This window comes from Branchiostoma belcheri, unplaced genomic scaffold (assembly GCF_001625305.1).
Source record: "Branchiostoma belcheri isolate BF01 breed outbred unplaced genomic scaffold, Haploidv18h27 scaffold46, whole genome shotgun sequence".
Classification (NCBI taxonomy): Eukaryota; Metazoa; Chordata; class Leptocardii; order Amphioxiformes; family Branchiostomatidae; genus Branchiostoma; species Branchiostoma belcheri.
Window position 1 is genome coordinate 1802062 of NW_017804087.1, and position 22078 is coordinate 1824139.

The 22078-nt window shown below is 39.6% G+C and overlaps 1 protein-coding gene and 1 pseudogene across 2 annotated transcripts; one reads left to right on the top strand and one right to left on the bottom strand.

Annotated features, from left to right (window-relative positions):
• Positions 1–662: 662 nt before the first annotated feature.
• On the top strand, positions 663–3431 carry LOC109478913 (annotated as a pseudogene).
• Positions 3432–6118: 2687 nt separating this feature from the next.
• Positions 6119–20943, bottom strand: LOC109478949 (alpha-1,6-mannosylglycoprotein 6-beta-N-acetylglucosaminyltransferase A-like). 2 transcript variants are annotated; one of them, XM_019780765.1, is made up of 12 exons: positions 20843–20943; positions 15980–16402; positions 14410–14717; positions 14100–14174; positions 13526–13681; positions 12709–12878; positions 12046–12102; positions 10467–10607; positions 9114–9810; positions 8915–8989; positions 8347–8504; positions 6119–7806 (listed from the first exon to the last, which is right to left on the bottom strand). In XM_019780765.1, the coding sequence occupies exons 2-12, from the start codon at positions 16290–16292 to the stop codon at positions 7608–7610; spliced, it is 2349 nt and encodes a 782-aa protein (XP_019636324.1). In that variant the 5' UTR covers positions 16293–16402; positions 20843–20943; the 3' UTR covers positions 6119–7607. The 2 variants fall into 2 exon arrangements, with proteins under 2 accessions (XP_019636324.1, XP_019636325.1); XM_019780766.1 differs by lacking the exon at positions 12046–12102.
• Positions 20944–22078: the final 1135 nt, after the last annotated feature.

Sequence of the window (22078 nt, forward strand, 5' to 3'; positions counted from 1 at the left end):
TTGGGAGATCTCCCAGCAGATGTTGGGAGATCTCTAAGCAGATGTTGGGAGATCTCCAAGCAGATGTTGAGAGATCTCCAAGCAGATGTTGGGAATCTCCAAGCAGATGTTGGGAGATGTTGGGCGGCTAAACCACAGAATCTTACCACCAGATAAGGAATCACCATAATTTTCATTTTCTCAATTAAGTAATTATAAGTTAGATGAAACACCGGTGTGCTCGTGATAGTTTATATAAACACCACACAACTAAAGGACACAGGTATAGAAGTCTTTCGACTTGTCTCTTTGAGGAAGTGAAACAGGAACTTTAAGGAACTACACATTGTTTTGAGTCAGAATCTTGATTGTCTTTCTGATGAGCACGTCAAAGGGGAAGTACTTTGTTGTTAACCACAGCAACTTCCTTACAGGTATCAGATAGCTAATTCCCCTTACAATGTAGCTGTGTTTCATCAGAAAAACAGTCACACGGTTGTGACTCAAAACAATGTGTAATTCCTCAAAATTCCTTTTAGATTCGCTTCCTCAAAAAGGTCAGATCACATCCTTAAGCAGAGACTAGTTGGATGAGTCTGAAGCCTTCTGTGCCAGTGTTATTTCCGCTCCAATTCGTGTGGTGGCAATACATTATTGTAAGCTATATATCGCAGCAAAACATCATGTTGTTGCCTTCTCAGTTATTTCTGACCGTTCTAGTCATGTGTAGCTGTCTACAATTGGGCGAAAGCGCACCAACCAGTAAGCTATGGCGGACGGCAGCGGTAGCCATTCCTGAAGACCTTCCAATCGGCTCTTCTGTTACAGACCTCAAACTGTTTTGGCCTGGAAACAACAACAACACTGTGTATGAACTGCTAAGTGGAGACGACTTCAACAGATTTCATATTGTAGGGCTCAAACGGCGAGTTTCGAGTGAAAAATCCGCTGGAATTTACGCTTCACTCAAGGTATGAACTACAGATACAACTCACGGACGTGTCTACACTTCCTCCTGTTAGTAAGTACGTGTTAAACTTGACCGTGAACGTGTATGATGTACCAGACTATCCACCAGAGTATAATTCCGCATGTGAAACACCTGTAAGGAATGGTTCTACGCAATTGTTTGACGTTACTGTCCTCAGTGCAACAAGGGTCGGCAATCATCACAAGGACCTTCCTGACAATGTTTCAAACAGTGACTATCGGTATGCCCTCGTCAATACAGCCAACAACAATTGCAGAGCTCAAGTAACATGGGGTTCGGGTTATAATAAACTAGAATGGGCTACCGGGTTTTCAATCTTGGATTTGAGCAAGATTAGCAACATCAGCTGCCCTTCTGACCGCAAAGGCATCGAAGGTACATTCTACTTCATTCGCAGAAACGATAAGACTGGCCAAGCAACACTGGCATTTCAAAAACTTGAACAGAACAACCTCCTCAAATCATCTTGGGTCAACGATACTACTCAGGAACATTTCCTCTATTTCGACACTAACGTTGTTTCTTCGTCCGTGACATACCAGTGCAATGTTAGTGATATTCTTCGTTATGGTGACAAATCATTGAGTTTATCTCTTCGATTCTCTGTCACCATTTCAGGTTGTGGACTAGGCCTGTACGGTCCCTTGTGTGACCAAACCTGTATCTGTAAAAATGGCGCGAGTTGCCATGGATACAACGGAGCCTGTTTATGTAAGCCAGGTTGGGTAGGTGTCGCCTGTGATATACCCGTACCAGCTATGACAATCACAACCACAATACCGGCCGAAAATATCAAGATTGGAGACAGCGTTAAACTGTCCTGTACAACAATTCACCTTAACATGACCTCCTTAACATGGGAATACAAACCGCTATCCGGAAATAGCATGGAAAGCGGAAGACGGATAGTGTTACACAGAACGGAAAGTTCCGTCGTGGTACCGTCCGTCCATGACGACAAAAACGGATTTTATTACTGCGTTGTGAACACAACTGACGGGCGAAGCTTGGAGACGGAGTTTTTACTGAACGCAACAAAATGTGCGTCTAACTACCACGGAAAGTTCTGCAACAAGACTTGCGATTGTATTCACCACATTAACAGCATGCGATGCGACCGAATGAGGGGATGTATATGTCTTCCTGGTTGGATGGGAGCCAGCTGTGAATCCCCTTGTCCTGAAGGTTATTTTGGGCAAGACTGTAGGACAAGGTGTAATTGTGAGAACGCAGCCAAATGTGACCATGTCAACGGCACCTGCAGTTGTCCTGTTGGTTGGCACGGTTCTAAGTGTGAGATCGCAAAAACCGCACGTTCCAACCCCAGTCTTGCATGGTTAACAGTACCGGTTCTTGCTTTGGTACTTGCGTTTGTAGTCATTTTTCGCTACCTGCGCCGTGGCTTAATCCCTCTCTCACCCAAGGCCCGCAGAAAGAACAACAAAAATGCAGAAGTACTTGAAAATATGAACGAGAACGAAGAAATGCAGATGCAGTTGCTACCCTGGGAACGAGAGGAGAAACAGCTAGAAGTGATAAAAATGATTGGACAAGGGACATTTGGTCACGTAGTACTGGGACAACTAAAAGACCAGGAAAACAAAATATATTTGTCGCTGTGAAGACTCTTCAATGCTCTTCCTACAGCGCAATGTGCCACAAGGACTTTTACCGCGAAGCCGATATTTTAACGTCACTATTTAACCATTCCGAACACAGAGTGGATGGTAAAAAGTCTATGCACCCAAACATTATCGGACTATACGGAGTCATCACACAGTCAGACCCCAAGCGGATTCTACTCGAGTACGCTCCAAGGGGAGACCTTCTTCAGTACCTTCGGCGAAGTCGAGCCAACCCGGGGGCTTCTTCACTCGACTTCCTCGGCCTGGCAGTCCACGTGGCCCGAGGGTTACAGGAGCTGGAGCGGTTAAAAATCGTCCATCGCGACCTGGCGGCACGAAATGTCTTAGTCACCGAGCAGAACGTAGCTAAGATCGCAGACTTCGGGCTGGCTCGCGATGTGTACACTAACACTGAGTACGTACACGTGAAACAGGCGGGCGGGGTAGCGGATCTCCTTCCACTGAAGTGGATGTCTATAGAGTCCATAAGAGACGGCGTCTACACAAGTTCAAGCGACGTCTGGTCCTTCGGCGTGCTGCTCTGGGAGATAGTTACCTTCGGGGAGGAGCCTCACTACCCGGGCCTGCTGCGGCCGGACTGCCGCCGGCTGCTCAACCTGCTCAAGCTCGGCGCGCGCCTGGAGAGACCGGAGAACTGCCCCGCCAGGCTGTACCGTTTGATGGAGAGATGTTGGGATGCAGCGGCTTCCCAGCGACCCCTAGCGGAAGAATTGGAAATTGAACTAACAACGTTTGTCCCACAGGATGAGAATGATCATCATGAAAGATTTTTTCCCGAACATAATCACGGCATGGAGAGAGAAACTGCGGTCTGATGACGGAGGGCGTTGGGAAGTGAAAAAAATGAAGTGAAAAAAAAAGATAAAAAAAGCCTAAAAACGCGCCAAAAAAACCCCCCTAAAACCCAAACCTCTGCTTGGAGAGTACAGTGGACAGAGACTTACGCGAACATAATCACGGCGTGGAGAGAGGAACTGCCATTCTGATGACGGCTTCCCAGCGACCTCTACCGGAATAACTGGAAAAAGAACTGGTGAACAATGGTAGTTCCACAGATTTAGAATGATCGAATGGCTAGAAACTTACGCGAGCATGATTATGGCGTAGTGAGAGAAACTGCATTATGAACTGCATTATCTTCAAAGCAACGCTAAAAACATGTTGTATGTTACTCATAAGTTGCCATATCAAATTGTCATAATCAGTGAAGCGTTAGTACATCATATCTTGCGGCACTGTCGAATTCGCTGTAGGGCGTGTTACGATTTTAGTGTTGTCTTCTTACTAAGAATATGGGATTGTACGACCCATGCACAACTATCACAAGAATGGATTCAGTTTGCGATTGTATCACGATCGTTGTACGACAATATGTCGGGCCCCTAAAGAATTCTTGCACTGGCCACATGTAATTAATTGGGCAGCCCTGGCTATACATATTCAGTTGATAAATTGTAAAATAAATAGTATACAGTATCCAACAAGTGAAGCACTGAAACATTAGCATATACTTGTAATAAATATATTGAAAGATAACATTACAACAATACCATTCACAGTCACAGGTTTCAGCTACCTCTATTACCATTGTAGCAAGATATACAATTTTAGGTAAAATCACTCTTTACAACCTCTTCTTTGTTACAAATAACACATTTTCCAAACGCCAATGACTCCAGGATACATGACAGGTTTCGAAATACATTTTTTCTAAGGTTACACATTGGGCAACCTGTGCCAAGAGCTAGATTGACTATCACATGTTATTTCGGCCGCTGCAAACTTTTAAAAAAGGTCACTTTGTATGAAAGAAACAAAAGATGACTTGTTTACCAAGCAACCTGGCATCTTCAATACGTCTCACAGAGAACAAGACTTGCACGGCATATTTCGAATCCTGCATGTATCAAATCTTTGCTATGAATTGCTTTTTAGCACCAACTGCAACACAGCCAGTGTAATATCATACCTTTACGTGTTAATTTCAAAACAGTCACTAACGTTACATCACTGGTAAAAACAACTACAGTAAGTTACATGTACTACTGGAACCACTCCTAAGGAGTTGCCAAAAATTAGGATACTAACTTAAGTGCAGAAATCTTTAATAACACATTTTCCACTAACACTACCGTGTACAACAAACTTGTAACACACATGATACAAAATGTATATCATTACATCATAAAATGCTCTTGAGCACATCTTACCAAATACAACCTTACAAAGCTCATATCAACTCTAATACATGTAATTGCACCAGATATCCTATATGTAAGACCAGTAGTTTCAAGAACTGTGTTTCAAAGCCTTCTCCTATGCTGCATTTAGTACATCTCTTTACAGTGATGATTTTCTTTTGGGACAGAAATATTGTTTTGGGTGGCTCTATATTCTATAATGGGTTTGTATGTGTGTGTTCCAGACATTGCTAGAATTCAGTGGTGTAATATCCAATGAAATCACATCATGTAATCCTCTCCACAATTCAAACACATCTATAAAAATCCCAAAACACTTGCAGGTCTGAAATACAGTAGGATACCTGGCACAACTATAATGGTTGACATAACAGAGCTTTGTGAACTGCATTACTGAACGTACATTTATGGCTTAGATCATAGACCCAAACTTCTTTCTTATTGCACTGTACATTCTAATCCTTTTTGGACACAAACTTCTGAACCATATTTGTATAACTGACCACAGTTTGTAAATTCATCAAACACTAATAGACCACAGTAACTGGTCAAAAGCTCTAGGTGAGAACAATCTCATGTTGAAACATAAGTTTTAACTTTAAACAATATAACATTATAAACTGCTACTTACAATTCACATACATATGGCTGTGCGAGTGCCACATGTCTCAAAAGTTATAACTGTTTATTGTTCTTAGACAATGCACCATAATGATAGTCCTTTTCTTTTAGAAAAGTGAGGTGGGTTCTTTAATAATTAACCTTCTCCTTGCTACCTAACCCCATAACCAATACAAACTTGGTTCCAAGGGGCACCCTTAGCAGTCTAAAGGTTGAATAGTGTGTAAAGGTTAAATGCAATATGTTACATAATAATGTATGTTTGTGTCTCAGGGTGCTTCATCTTTGACATATTACCCACAATGCATCACACTGTGATGCATTGTGGGTGAATTGGCTTACTCCCTGTGAATGAGCTTATTCACCAACAATACAGTGAGTCCATGTATGGGGAATGTTTCTAGTTCAATGTTATTTGCTAAAGAGAAGCAACTTGAGGTATTTGCTCCATGACACTGACACAAAATGTGACAACAAATGCTGTTATAAAAATTCTTAGAAACAGTACGTCGGCAGAACGTACTGCACCTGCGCGAAACCCGTAATGTATTGTACATAGCGCTTCGGCAGAACAGGTTGTATTTGCTCATATAAGGTTAGCATTTCGACAGTAGTTTCCAAATGTTGTGTCGGAAAGAATATCCTCTGCATCAGGAAAAATTCTGATGCAACGTTGACCAAAAACCCAACGAAAAACGCGAAAATACGGGGTTCTGCGCAGGCGCAGTACATTCTGCCGACGTGCTCCTAGAAACAAACATAAAGTCATCAGTCATCATGGACTGTTCCAAAATCATCACCAGGGGGGTAGTCTGAGATACAAACTTTTTGGATACACCAAGGAGATTAAATAATTAAAAGTATTCAAACCTCCCTGACTATGCCAACCAGGAATTTGCAACTTTATTTCTTACTAATTAATCAATCGAATGTTTATGGAAAATTTTGTTTATACCAAAAAAGATGTTTTCGTACTATTTGAAACTTTCTGCAGCATTATCCTGAAAAGCATTTCAACTACTTTTTTTTTCCTAAGACATAACTAGTTTTCTGTATCTTTGTCTGTGTTTTTTCTGGTTAAAAATTTTCTAAAACAAAACAAAAAAAAATTCTCAATTTGCAATGTAACTCCTTTCAAGAACAGATTTGCTCCAAAAACCTTAGGAACAGCACTGCTACAATACAAATAAATATCCTCTGAGTATTAACATGTGGCTGTTTATAACGTCTGGTGGGGAAAGAAAATCTCCCTTGCAGAGTTTGGCAGCATTCAAGGCAATGGGGAAAACAGTTGTTTCTTTTCTGCTGGCGTATGAAAAACTGTGTATGAAAACAGTGTACGGCAAATTTTCCTGTGTATAAATCGGTCTGTTTTCATGTCTATCAAAGCATACAATCTAAACGTATGTTCTTTACGTACGTTAATGCACACGCCAGGCCAATTTACATTTGAGGTGAACAGTTTTTGTATGCTCGTGTGCATACACAGTTTTTGGACAGTCAGATTTTTTGCCTGTGTGAAAATCTGGTCAAACACAAGGAACAGACATCAAACAAATCTCAGTTCTTGTCCTTCCCTGCTTAACAAATAGAATGTATGACAGTGAAATTTATAAGGTGCCGCATTATACATAAAAATCTCACCTTAACTCGTCACTTTTAACAGTGATACTCTCATAGACAGTCGTGGCACAGCACCACCTGTAGGACAGCTGTCATAGATAGTCATGGCATAGCACCACCTGCAGGGACAGCTGTCAAAGACAGTCGTGGCACAGTGCCACTTGTAGGACAGCTGTAATAGACAGCCATGGTACAGCGCCACCTGTAGGACAGCTGTCATAGACAGTCGTGGCACAGCGCCACCTGTAGGACAGGTGTCATAGACAGTCATGGCACGGTGCCACCTGTAGGACAGCTGTCATAGACAGTCGTGGCACAGTGCCACCTGTAGGACAGCTGTCATAGACAGTCGTGGCACAGCGCAACCTGTCGGACAGCTGTCATAGACAGTCGTGGCACAGCGCCACCTGTAGGACAGATGTCATAGACAGTCGTGGCACAGCGCCACCTGTAGGACAGCTGTCATAGACAGTCGTGGCACAGTGCCACCTGCAGGGACAGCTGTCATAGGCAGTCGTGGCACAGTGCCACCTGCAGGGACAGCTGTCATAGACAGTCGTGGCACAGCGCCACCTGGCCATGGATGAAATCTCTACAGGGACAGATGCGTCGGTAGTCGGGGTCCTGCCCCACGCAGCTGAACAGCAGCTGTTCCGTCTGTACCGAGCAGGTGCTGGTCCCCTCGTTCTTACTGGGAGCGTACACCTCCATCATGTCATCCATGGAGTCACACTTCAGCCCATTTCTATAGCAACAGAAGAGAAGTATAGCATGAAAGTTCATCTGTGTTGGTACAAGTCATTGTGAAGTAAACACTTAACTTTCCTTCCAACACTGGAATGAATTAGGACTTACCCCAAACTGTCTTAACAGAAGAGAAACAGATCATTGAGTGTTAATCATTCTTTAATCTGAAACAGGAATCAAATTTGGCATGTGACTTGGTGGTACAGGGACGGGCCCCCTAGCAGCCTTGTTAGAACTGCAGGGGTCAATTTTGTTTTAGACTTTGACAGAGTATAGAACTCAAGAAGGGACTGACAAATCATGTTTTTTTTCTACATTTAATTAAATAATTTAGATATCTTATATATAATAACAAATTATTGACATAATGTCTGGATGGTTATTATGCAAATTATGGGATAATTTCCATAACTAATAAGGAAATTAAAAAATTATTACTTTCAAAGATGCAAATGAGGTTTTATCAAGATCATGAGCTTCTTGCACCTGCGCACTTCAAACCGTAAAACAGCTTATTGTATAATTATCTGAGACTTACTTTTCCATGACGTCCTTGTTGTTGAGAAGAGGAAAGTAGTTGGGTTCACACAGGAGACCCTGGTCCTGACAGGCTTGTTTACACGACTGTCCTTTGCCTGACAACCTGACCTGCAAGGCACTCTCCGGAGGCCACGCATGGGGTTTTTTACAGAAGTCCTGAAGGGTAGAAACAAGATACATGTTCAGTTTGGTTTAGCATATTGAGATACCTATTTGCCCCTTTTGACTCTAATTTTCTAGGGCTTAAAAACCACAATAGTCACAATAAAGGGCTCTGCCCCTGCGGTGTTGCCAAAAAATATCATTCAAAGTTTCAAACTATACATAAAACATATGTAAATCTTTCATCATCTAAAAGTAGACAACATATTTTCATACGTTTACATCAAAAGTGATTTTTTTTTCAGTTTATTGATCTTTTAGGTTGAGACTTTATATTTGGATGCTGTGATACATGTAAGTGTTAGAGGTGCAATTTTACATTGAAGTACATGTAGTAGAATGTTGAAGGTGCAGTGCTAAACTAAGCCAAACCAAAAGGTGTCTCTGTTGCACAGTATACTCACATGTTTCTGTATGTATGTGCTAACTCTCTGCAACATGCCTTCAGCTGTAAACTCATAAGGCAGGTATGGATCAACCTGTGGAAAGAGGATAAGATTAACTACAAAATTTCAATTTTTGGTGCAAAAATGTTACATACCACTAATGCCCCTTTCAATGAAAAAAGAAAGAAAGAAAATGAAAAAAGGTCAAATGTCTTACCTCTAAATTTTTAATCTCAGTTAATGCAGCTTCCACACTCTCCCTATCATCAATGTCCACAGTGTAAACATGGGGCTTCCCTACAAAAACCTCTACATAAGGATGCTGCGACGTCAGTTCTCGAAATGTCGGCTTCCCCTCAAAAAACTTTGTGTTCTGCCTGCTCTTTGGCGGCGTAAACTTAGGATTGAGAAACACGCAACCGCTCGCTATCGCCTCAAGCGGTGCCGGGCCTTCGTACGGAAACCCCAGCCCGACAAAAAGTTTGGTCCTTTTCAGAAGATCGTATAGCTGCTCGCTGGGCAACACTCCGTGATTGTTCACGAAACTTGGCACGTTCTCCAACTGCTGCTGTTCGTCGTTATTCTTCGCGACGGTGGCGTGGATTTGGAAATGCTGCGCGAGCTCGTTCATGAGTTTTTCCGAACCGGCCCACATGTAGTCATTTTTCCCGTACACCAGTGCCTGGTTCTGTTTCTTGATTTTCTGGATATCCTGAATCTCCGACTTGTTGAGATGTTGTTCGACCACGAAGCCCATGAAGGAGTTGTCAGGTGAGTGGGGGAACATGGTGAAGAACTGACGAGGGTTGAAGTTCCAGCCTCCCCACGGGGACTTGCGGCTACGCTGCTTGGCGTACGGCTGGAAGTTGAATTCTGGCTCGGTGCCGAAACTATCCACCACACGGAAATAGCACCTGTAAGAATGATAGCAAGGAATCGATTTTTTAGATACAATTTTGCTGATTTTAGTGTCAATATTGATTCATTCTATCACTTGTTGTACGATGTATATACTAAGTAATTTTTACCCTTTTTTTGATTGTATACACAGGGATCAAAATACAATTTTTTCTTAGGTTATCACTGGGCAATCTAAGCCAAAAGCTAACTTGTTATCCTGTTTGAAGTTGCCATCAACACTGGCTGTTTAGTTTGAAAGGTAAGCTATAAGTCAGACCTTCTCTAAAGGTAGCACTCACATGCTGGCTGGGGCACATGGGCTTCTGAAAGTTCCATACATACAATGTCATGTACATGTGGAATAATTTGAACACGAGCTGCTTTCAAAAATTCAAATACTGGAATCGGACTAAAGTCTTGATGTTAAAATATTTCTTTAGGAACACGAAATTGTCTCAATTTTTGACACATTTGGCATTGAAAATAATGTATGTTTCCTTAAATTATTATGACACACACATGTACATGTATATTAAACAGAATATAACATGGTGTTTTCTGTACCACCCTCAGGCTCAGCCCTTCTGCAGTTTGGATTGCATTCAGGCTGGTACCTTGGGTAATACGAAATACACTAACCATGATAATACATATTAATTTATACACATACGCGTAGTGTTGGATCCCTGCCATTCCTAGAGTCTTCTTTATCTGTGCCAGTCCCAGGATATCAATGTAGATGATGTCAGCAGGGGGCTTGCCTTTGATTGGACAGCCTCCCTTGTTCCTCTGCGAATCAAACTCCAGCTTACTGAGAAAGGCAAGAATCAAAATCCCACCAATCATTACACACGTAACAGTTCTGAGGGAAAAGCACATGTCAGCAAAATTTTGTAGATATATACTGTATACATTGTAGTACCAAATTGAATACAAAAATGCATTTGATAGGAAGGCACAACAGAACTGCATTTTGCAACTTGAATAACTAAGTCTTTATAATATTATATAGACAGTTAAGTTGCTCGATTGTAGATGGCTGCTAGCACATACAATTTTATAAAAAATATGATGACAGGAAAGTTTTAATTTAAATTTATGACTAGTACTGCATGAAAAATTCACATTTCTTTAAATGTGTTTTGACCACATCTCTTTAAATGCGTCTATTCTAGTCTCATCTACTTAACATCACCGAGAGATGAGAAGAAGCCAGACCTATGTACTTTACAGATCCTGGAGTACTTTTAAATGAATGCTTTACACTTAGTATTAGAAGTCCTGTCAATGTATGTAGGGTACTACAACTTTTGTATTTTGTATTTGTATGTATAGGCATACAATAAGGCTATCCTGAAAATGAAACAGTCAGCAAAAGACAGCAAAGATCACAGTCTAAGACCATGAATTATAATGTAGTTTTTTGTTAGAAATGTCTTGAAATAATAATAAAAAGCTATCCTTTTTAAATCTGATCTCTGAGCTTGAATGACATTATAAATAACTACACTTCCTATCATATTTATCACTTAGTTGACACATTATGAAAAAAGTTTGTTGATGATATAATGTTACGGCAGTAATAAACTAATGTGTCTAAAAAAAGATAGCCTACTAGTAAACTATGCCCATATCAGTACATAACATTGTACAGGCATACATGTACAATAATACAAAATGTATGTACAATTATACGTACTTTGTATAATTATAAAACAAAGTTTCTAACAGGCATGAAAACACCAAACCAACATTTTGATGAGGCCCTAAACAGTGCCACAAAACTTGAATGTGAAATCCACCAAATAAGTAAAAATCGTGTTAGGGGGGTAGAAATTCACAGGGGAGCATGCCTCTTCTTGACTTCAGTACTTGACACAGAGTTTTGGAGAAGAGAGACAATTTTGAAGTGCTGAAGAGAGCAGTACATGTAGGCATTACATGTACATTCCTAGGCACAAACGTATACAAGAAAAAGGGGAGGGGGGCAAACCTAGAGGGTCTTACCCTTGGTGCAAAGAACAGAACAGAGCATGACCAACCATGCATGCATGTCAATCAACGTACAGTAACACCACTAAACTCTATCAACGATTCCCATGCCAACACCAAAGAAGCTCTAATGCCAGGATTCAAGACATAAGAACCATGCAAAAATTAAAGCAAAACTGGTTTGAACCAAGTCAGAACCGAGGTGGGTTTTCTGTGAGTGACAACGAAACGACACCACACGTAACCGGATGCCTTACCCGGGCCTGTGGTGTAATTCTCGAGCGTGGGTTCGTGACCCACGTGGGTTTAACCATCTGTGGATACAACATATCGCGGAGTAAGCTGGCAGACTTTCTAAGTAATTACTCTCATGTGTATGTGTAGTTTGAAAATATATAAGGATATATTTGAATAAAATTGAATTGGACTAAGCCAGTATGAACTATATATTATTAATTATATATATACATGTACATGTAGTATGAAAGTTACAATAATGATATTACTTTTTAGTCTCTTAATTTTCATGTTTTTTACTCTGAAAAAACTCCTTTTTACCTATTAAATTACTACTGAAACAAATGTGCAATAAAATCTAATGGCAACAACTTATTCCTCCATAGAGCCTTCTCCTCCATTCATTTCAATATTTAGTATAAAATCGGAATCATTTATAATTTATACAAAACCAAATCATTTATCATTTATCATACCGCATAGATACACTCACTCACATGCATGTTTTTTTTTTTGCTACCGTGAAATCAGTAAAAGACATTTATTGGTTTACAGTAGTTGTTGAAGATCTAGGAATTTGGTTGAAAATTCTGCTGAGTCAATATCTGAGTGTGGATTGGAGAACAGTTTATTTCTATCCCATAATTTCCCAGTAAACTAAGATTTCGTACACATCGTCTTACCTCTTGAGATTTTCTTTAGTGAAGGACAGTTCAAGGTCGTGCCCGAGGATGTAGACACTTGCGATGATGTCACTCCACTGGACCAGCTCTCCGAGAGGACCTCCGTCAAACGCCTTCTCTCCAAAATGCCACTCCGCTTCTTTGGACAGAAGTCCTAGATGAATCAGAATCTAGAAAAAAGAGATTAGTTTACGGGAAGGCACCCTTGTATACATGCAAGATTGTACGCTTACTACTGTAGGTGTGTTCACTACCTGTACATGTACATAATTGTACTTTCTACTGTTTTTATTTAATACTATTTTCCATGTATCAAAATGCAGTCATTCTGTTAAAAGTTATTAATCCATTGTTAGAACTACAAACCAGCCTAATACATGTACACATATATGTTGACTTTGTGGCAACCCTACATGCTACCTGGTGTATATCAATCTATATATATTATGTATGCATGTGTGTATGTCTGTATGTATACATGTACACAATGCATATATCTTTATGTATATATGGCAGTACAAAAATTGGGTACACATCCTAGTGTACAAAAACTGTGTACGTTAAATTTTTCCTGCATGTGCATATAAAATGGCCATAATGAACGTCAAGAACATGCTTGGATCATACTCGAGGCACTTAAAGTACATGTATAGTAGGATCTGAAGGTAAATTTTAAAAAATATGTCAAAGCAGACCAATTTACACAGGAAAAATTTGGCGTGTGCAGTTTTTGTACACTTGCCTGAGTGTACGTGTATGCAGTTTTTGTAGGTCAGATTTTTGCCTGTGTGCTAATATTGAGTCTAACAGTTCTTACCCTTTTCTTGCTCCTGTTTGCCAGACTGTGTGCTAGGCTGTTGGCTGCCTCCACCCACTGAGGCCACATCCTCTCCACACGCATCTTAATCCACAGAAGACTCTTGTCTGAACTCAGCAGCCTCAGCAGGGGTTCAGGATCCTCCTGTAGACTGGCCTGTCAACATCGCAACAAGAAATCAGACATTTTTGTCATCGCTTGCCTTTTAATACTAGCCTGGGTGCCATCCTCCATAGTTTGGACCCAGCGACATTAGGGAGCGGGCGGAAACTACAGAGGATGGCACCCAGGCTATTCTACTACACAACTGTAAATCACTTTTTGCAGTACTGCAATACATTGCAGTGCACATGTCTGTGCAGTTGAAAGTTAGGTCAAAGGTTCCAGAAAGGCCCCAGAAAAGGTTATCTCATATCCTGTCTTCAATTTCCTGTGGCACACATGCACATGTCTCCTGCCTTATGGGAGCCAGTGGGAAAATAGGAGGAATTCCCTATGAGGAATAAAGGAAGACATTCACCCAAACATGTTAACCACAACAACTTGTCATCAGTACATTAAGCATTTTTCTCACCATTTCACCAGGCTCGACTGATGCAGTTGATGTGAAATTCTTGCGCCATGGCAGAGGAGGGCACCAGTGTTCAACCTACACGTTGAATAAAAAGTATGAAAATATGATAAAATTAAAAAACATTTTTTCTAAATAATTTAAGTACAATAAAATACCCCCATACAGTACATGCTCCCCATCAATCAACTGTCAAAATCATCTCCCACCCACCATCAAACTGAAAGTGATTTAGACAGACAGAGACCAGTCCCAATATATCACATAGAAAAATTTTACTTTCAGAACAGACTGGTGGTCCAGTACAACTCACCTCACTTAAGTAGACGAGGTAGGAACAGACAGTCCCGTCTACGCCATAGTCAGCATAACACGGATCTGTGGTCCAGAACCCCTTCATCCACTCCACCTTCCCCCCACAGTGCGGATACTCCGGCGCAGTCGGCACCTCACAGGTCTCGGGGTGGTTCACTCCTTCCAGGTTACTCTTGATCTGTAAGGGTGGGGTGTCTTTGCTTCCGTTTTCCTTGTTGTGAGGGTCCAGCTTGTTGAAGCGCTCTTCTAGTTTGTCCAGGCGTTTCAGCATGTCGTTTAGCAAAACAGCAAAGCCCTTCTTCATATCTGTAAAGGAGAAAATGTGGAAGTTTTGAATGTTTGGTTAAGCCCTTCTTCATACCTGAAAAGGAAATTCTATATACAAAGTACATGTGTACATGTGAGAAATTGTGTTTTTGAAGGCTTGAAAATCCAAACATTTGCAAGGCAAATGCATATAATGTTTACCTTCACATATGGTCTGCTCTGTTAATTCTTAGTCAAACACATTCATATATGTTGACACAGGAATCTAAAACCCTCCTGCTATAAAATTGCAATATGACATAACCCAACATGTAGTTACCATGGTGACAGACGTCTGGTTCAGGTCATTGACCTTATTTGCTTAGAGAAGAAGAAGAGGAAGAGGAAACAGAGCAAAAACAATATGTTTTCCTTCTGCGAAGGTAAACATAACTACATCTTGTGTAAGAATCGATTCTTTTAAAGATGAAATTGCATACTGCACCATTAGAATCAGGCCTACTTGCTAAAACTACTGTACAGACTAGTCCTTTAAAGAATCAATAAATCCCTCCAGCCTTCACACAACATTGTGTCATGTCTGTGACCTTTGCAACAGCTTTGGTATTGATCTCCACACATGCATTACATGGGGAGACAAAGGCAATGTCTTGGTACAGGGTCTACGCATGCAATACATTTCACATGCATTGTTATGTATATTGATACCTGGTATGCTGTTTAATGAAGTATCGATTCATTGCAGGTTGCTTAATTTTTCTTCTCCAATATTGAAAATGTCTCTGCAAAATGCAGACTGCAGATGGGTATTTCTAACACTGCATATACATGTATACAAATGCTACCAAAAATATAACCCCCTGAAAGGTAACAAAAATCGATAAACCATTAATACATCCTGTATCTCCATAATCATCATATCCTGTATTGTCTGTTTGATCTTTGATATGGACACTATAAATAAGTTGATCAGAGAGGACACAAAATATCCATTTTACTATTTATGCTACATGTACATCTAGAAGGCCAAATGAATTTGCTAAATAGACTTAGATACATGTAGCTTAAGTCAAAATGTATGGTGCGATGAGGTTCTCCAACTCTAGATCTGTTCTGCTACATAATGTAACCCAACACCACAGAGTGTCTGCTACAGCACCAGTTACCATGGTGACAGACATCTGGTCCAGGTCATTGACTTTAATTGTTTGGAACGGAAGAAGAAGACGTAGAAACTGAGCAAAAACAATTGTATGTTTTCCTTCTGCGAAGGTGAACATAAAAACTGAAAAGTTACTCACCGAACCCATATCCTGCTGCAGCTTCTTCTGGCTCTTCCAAAAGTCCGTCCGGCGAACTTTCCGCTTTCTTGGCCACCTCCTTGACGTACTCTCTGCTCATGGTGAGGATCTTTTTCCTCAGAGCTTCGCTTTCGTTTGACCTCTCCGACCTTGTGAGGGTGAAATGTATCAGGGTGCACCCCCACGCAAACCCCAGCAGAACTAGGAGCATGCCGATTCGTCGCGACGTCAGTTTCAGCCATGGCCGTTGCATTGTGAAGGGTGTTGGCGTAGCGTAGCTGGGGCTCCGTTTGAATTTTGTCTGCCGCAACATGTAAAAGTGTCGGAATATTTAAATCAAGCAGCTGTTACAAGCTATGTGCGCCCCTCCCCCCTGGCAAGTCAAGTTCCTTCCATGGTCGTCATGTGTAGACTGCGGCGGATCTGAAACCACAAAAGAAAGAATTCGGTACATCCTGTCTATTATCATTTTGTATCAGTTTAAGGCCTATGAAAAAAATGTTGTGTTTCCAGTTTCCCCACTGAACCTAGCAAAAACCTGTTGATTTAAGCCTCCTTTCGGGTCAACTGGAAACACAACAATTTTTCCCTTGGCCTAATAAGTCCACATGTACAGCACGTAAATAAAAGGTTGACATCCTCTGTAGACTCCAAATCTACATTTTACACGTCAGTATACCTATTTCATCACTCAACTCTTAGTGAAAATTAATTAGTACCTACATATAGCTTCAGTAAGGGATGTCTTTATGGATGTGACATGTAAAGCCAGAATTTTCTGTGTAACAGTTCTTTCTCAGTCTCCTCTAGATCTCTGACTGAAATTGCCAGCTCCTGACCCTTATTAATTTAGAATAATCTGATATCAAATTATAGAAATTATAATGATATTGGTGTAAAACATGGCCACCTTTCTGAGAAGTTGTGTGGCAATGTTGACCTACATAATATATTATCTAACATTGACCAACAACAAACTTTCAGACATATAGCTATAAGTGTGAACAACAAGAAGGGGCCTCCAGATGCCTAAAAAATTAGCCTGGGTACCACTGCCAGACTGTTTCCAGGGCCTATACACGTGTACAGGCAACCTACATAAATGCCACTGTCTACTGGCATCCTCAGCTTTTGGCATACAGCTTGCCCATTGTACAACATGGCTTTAAAAATATTTTCGCACCCTGTAAAGGTAGATTATTTGGCTTTGACAAAATATGCAGGTGAAGACACAAAAGTAATAAATTATTTACTGTACAGTGATAGTGGTGTCAATAGCTTCAGGGAGTCATTACACAAAGATCCATCACTGATAATGGATAAACAGTTACTCAGTAGACAGAGGGGGTGCTGAATATACTGTAATATAATTGAATTCACATTTTTTGCGGTACTTTTATGTTCACAGTTTTTGCGGTCATTTTTGTACCGCGAATTATACTTACTGTGAACAATTATCACAATTTGATGACTTTCTTTTTTCTAGCCTCCTGCCACCTGATTCAAGATCAATTTATTGAACATTGCAATGGGACCACTGAATTACGTCCAAATTCCAAAGTTTAAAAACCGTTCACTACAAACAAACAGTATTTTACATTAATAAAATGCATTGGCAAATTACAAATATTGCAATCTACAACATATAACTTGCAATGGTGAAAACTGGTGCAGCACATCTAAGGGACATACATTGTAGTAAATATTCAGCTGATTGAATGAAAAACTAAGTATTTACATCTGATGTGTTGTCTTGTCAATTTGTTGAGTAAACTGCACATGTACGGAACAGGTGACTTTGTGTTGAGCACCTCAAACATATTGTTCTGTGAACACGTACATTTTTCTCCGACTTACTTGTGACAATATAATGGATTTAGGTTTCTTGGAATATTTTTTAAAAATTGATGTGCACACGGATGTCATCCATTTTAATTAGGTCTGTGTAGCCTTACGTCAACTTGTTTGAGTCTGACAATTTAAGGATGACAAAAACACAAAAGAGGGTGTGGTCACTGTCGTGCCATGTTTACATCCGTTCTAATGTTTATGAACGTCTAACAACACCTTAAGCTAATTTAAGGTTGAGACATTTTGATTCTTTTATACATGTTTCAGGTAGTGATCTCACTGTGCAAGTATAAGGGTCTGCATGGGGGTATCTTGGCAACATTTCTGAAAATAAACAGTAAGTATTAAGCATGTAAAAGATCCCACGGCACATATCAAAAGGAGTAGGGGTCCTTCCCTGTGTCAGTGGATCAAATCTTCACAGTCTTACACATACAGCTTCTAGTAGTTCTACTCACTCTTCACAACTGGTACGTAACACCTAAGGCTTACTATTACTTGAGATACAGTGTATGTGAAAGGAACAGAAGACATGCCTACAAACAAGTCAAGTGTGTGTTGAACCTTGCTACAGGTGACTGGTCATGAATTGAGGCTACCAGCATCAAGATCTCTAGCAAAGTAGCATTTCTATTGACAAATAAAACTTGTTTTTGAACATATGTTATTGGAGCACTAAAGTTGAGTATCAATGAATTATGCATACTCAGCAGACTTATGGAAGAATTCCACGTGCGTGTGTGTTTTGTGATATTAGTGTCAGTGTCTACTACTACTAGTACCCATGCAGAATATACATACCATTGCCTTGAACCATATGTAGTACTAACAGTACTAGTTTTACTACATATTTTACCTAATTTCAGGACGACTTTTTCTACATAAAAATGCTGGTAGATAATAAGCACTTCTAGGTCACAAATTGTTGAGAGGATATCAAACTTTCAAAGAACACATAGTACATTATTTAACTTACTGTAAATCACTTTATATTCGTGGTAGCAAAATTTTGCAGTCTGAGAAAAATGGACATGTTTGCAGAACTATATGTTCGCAGTGGTAGCAGGTGCAGAAGAAAGAAAGTCGGCGAATGATTTGTTTGGGGTAATGATAAAATTCGCTGTACAGAAGTAATACTGTGAAAATACATGTAACCACGAAAAAATCATTTAGATTTATAGCATAAAGTCACAAATCATAACCCTAAAATCAAGGCCACTTTGTGTCCATGGTTATATAAAAACTGTATCAAATCTACATGACTAAATGCATTACTGACACTTAAATTTGTCGGTCTCTGCCTAGCAACAAAGGTTACACAAACAAAAACACTACCTCATGTTTACATCATAAGGTACGCAGACAGGTTAAAAAAAACAATTGTGGACTATAAAATGAATTAATATGTCTGATGGACGGTCCACTTCAATTGAGCCATATAACATTAAAAGTCTGCCCAGGCTTTATATAGCTTAGGCCATACCAATTTTATTTCTTGGTTCTCAGATTTTTTCAGAAAAATTTGAAGCAACAGGGAAAGAAACATTGTTTGGCATCTTGATATATATAGCTGCAAATGCTATGATAATGTAAAAACCAGGCTGATTCATAATTCAAACAATGAATTTTGAACTTTTGATTAAAGAAACGCATTGATAGATGGAAAAACTGTAATAAAGAAAGGAAGACAAGGACGAAAATATGGACATTTAGGACTTGATTCAGAAGCAAAATCCTTTTTTTTTTTTGGTGCAAATCAGAAAGAAATGAAGCGAGCGAATACAAGAACCAAATGATTATATTGGTGTGGCTTTATAGAAAATAAATACAGGAGCACTAAGCCACAATGCCTGCTATTGACGCACACATCATCAGTCATATTAATATCATAACACAAATGGCACGCCCTGGAAAATACCACATCTGGTAGTATGGCAAATGTATTGCAAAACTGGCTCAAGCCCAAGAATAAGTTATTAGCTGTTAACAGCTTTATGATATACATTTGTATAGTCCTAAATACATGTATTTCTGGTGTTTAACACATTAAACAGTGTGAAATATTAGTTGAAAATTACCTAATTCCTATTTTTTCGAGGTAATTTTATGTTCACGGTTTTTCCAGTCACTTATGTACCACAAACTTATCATAACCGTGAACAAATAATTTGCTTTCTTTTTTAGAACTGCACCTGCTGCCACCGTAAACATATATTTCTGTGAACACCTCCATTTTTCTTTCTTTATCAAATTTTTGATACCGTGAACATGTATTACAGTACCTGCACCAGACAAATTTTACCTACATCATTCAGAATTTAGGAAGTATGGATGACCAAGGACATTATACACAGAGTATCAGAGTATCTGTGCATAATGTCCTTGGGATGACGGACAATACTAAAACTGTTCAGTGCTTCACGACTCAAAATATAATAACTCAACCGACATTTTCACATAATTTGTTGAGTTCCTTCTTGATATGTGTACAATTTTGAATAGATTTGCTTCCTTGTTAAAAATTCTGCATAGTAAAACAACATAGAAGTCATAATTTTGATACGTCAAGAAAATGTATCTATAGGCGTTTAATAACCATTTAACTTCAGTGCTTTACCGAACCCTGGGGCCTATGTTTTTACATTATGGTAACGTTATAACTATAAGGAAGCAAAGCAACAAATTGCGGAAATTAGACTCCAACAGCGGAAATTATAGCTGAAACCAAACCTAAAACGACTTCTTGTTCAAATTCTAAAAAAGAAAATGTCTTAAAACATCATATTTCCATAAGAGATATTAACTGGAACCGTTATATTTGATATATAGAAGGCTAGAAGAGGGTTATAGAGGGTCAGAAGGCTTTTTCATAGCAAACCGGTGGCGATCGGTAAAATCAAACATTAAATGAAATTAAAGATGAGAACACCAGCAATTTGGTGTTGTTTCTATCTGCTAGTGACTCATGGCAAAGTAGAAATCCGAAATTATAGAAAATATTCAAGAATTTACCTTAAAATGGTGGAAATTCCACACGAAGGCGAGAACCAGCCAACCTTAGCAACATTATTTCGGTTCACCCCTGACCCTAAGACTCTGACGTCATGTTCGGTAGTTATCGGCACATGTCGGGGATCGTCCGAATACTACCGACTAGTACCGAGAATGAATGGCGATTATATGCTCGGAAGATTTATCTTCAAGCAGATGTGGGATGGGAATGTTTTTAGATCTCACCCACCTCACCCGGACGCCTGTAGACCTTCTGGTCTGTCAGTTGTTTTTAGACTTCATGTTTCTCTAACTAATAAATATTCAATGTTTTCCCGCCCAAACAGTATCCATAAAGTTAGGTAAATACTAATATGCATCGATCAATGTTGACAAATTTTGACAAATTTCAATGATACTTTTACCTAGCTGGGACGTTATGGTTTTGGTAGTGTCTGTATGTTTGTGTGTGATTTAGCACGGTAACTCCGAAATCCATGGACGGATTGCCAGAAATTTGAAATATTCTAAACAGCTGAAAGTCACGCCATGTGTATGGCTGAAATAGTTATTGTGATAAAAACACGACAAAAATAACCCAAAATCTAAACCTCTGCTTGGAGAGTAGCAATGATGCACAGTGTGTTGAATCTCCAAGCAGACTGCAATATTTAACAATAATAACCTTTATTGTACATTCATGCCCTATCGGGCTAAGTACAGGTCAACAGATGAAATTGGTAATATACATGTTTGTAGTACAAACAGATCTAAAATTACTAATCTATCTAATACAGGGGTTCGGCTTCTTCTCGTTTCTTTGTGATGTTGAAAATATAATTTGAGATGGGTTTGTATAGTACAGGATGGTCAAAGCACATAAGAAAGATAAATTTTTCTATATTAGGCAAGTATTGGAAGTATGGAAACGTACTAGTAATATATCTAAAAAGATCATTTCTTTCATTACTATATAAACTACAATCAATAACAAAGTGGGCTTCATCTTCTACTTTGTTTGAGCTACAAAATTGGCAAATCCTTTGCTCCAGAGGTGTGCGGTTGTGCCTTCCTGTTTCGATGCTGAGTTTATGACAGCTGATTCGTAGTTTGGTGATGGTGGTTCTTTGACTTTCGTTTGGGATTTTAAGATAATGTTCTTCATTATAAGTAGATTTGAATAGTCTGTACGAGCGCAGTTTGTTCTTTGCGTTTTTGGATTTGTTGTCATTATGAATTTCGCGTAGGAATTTTTGG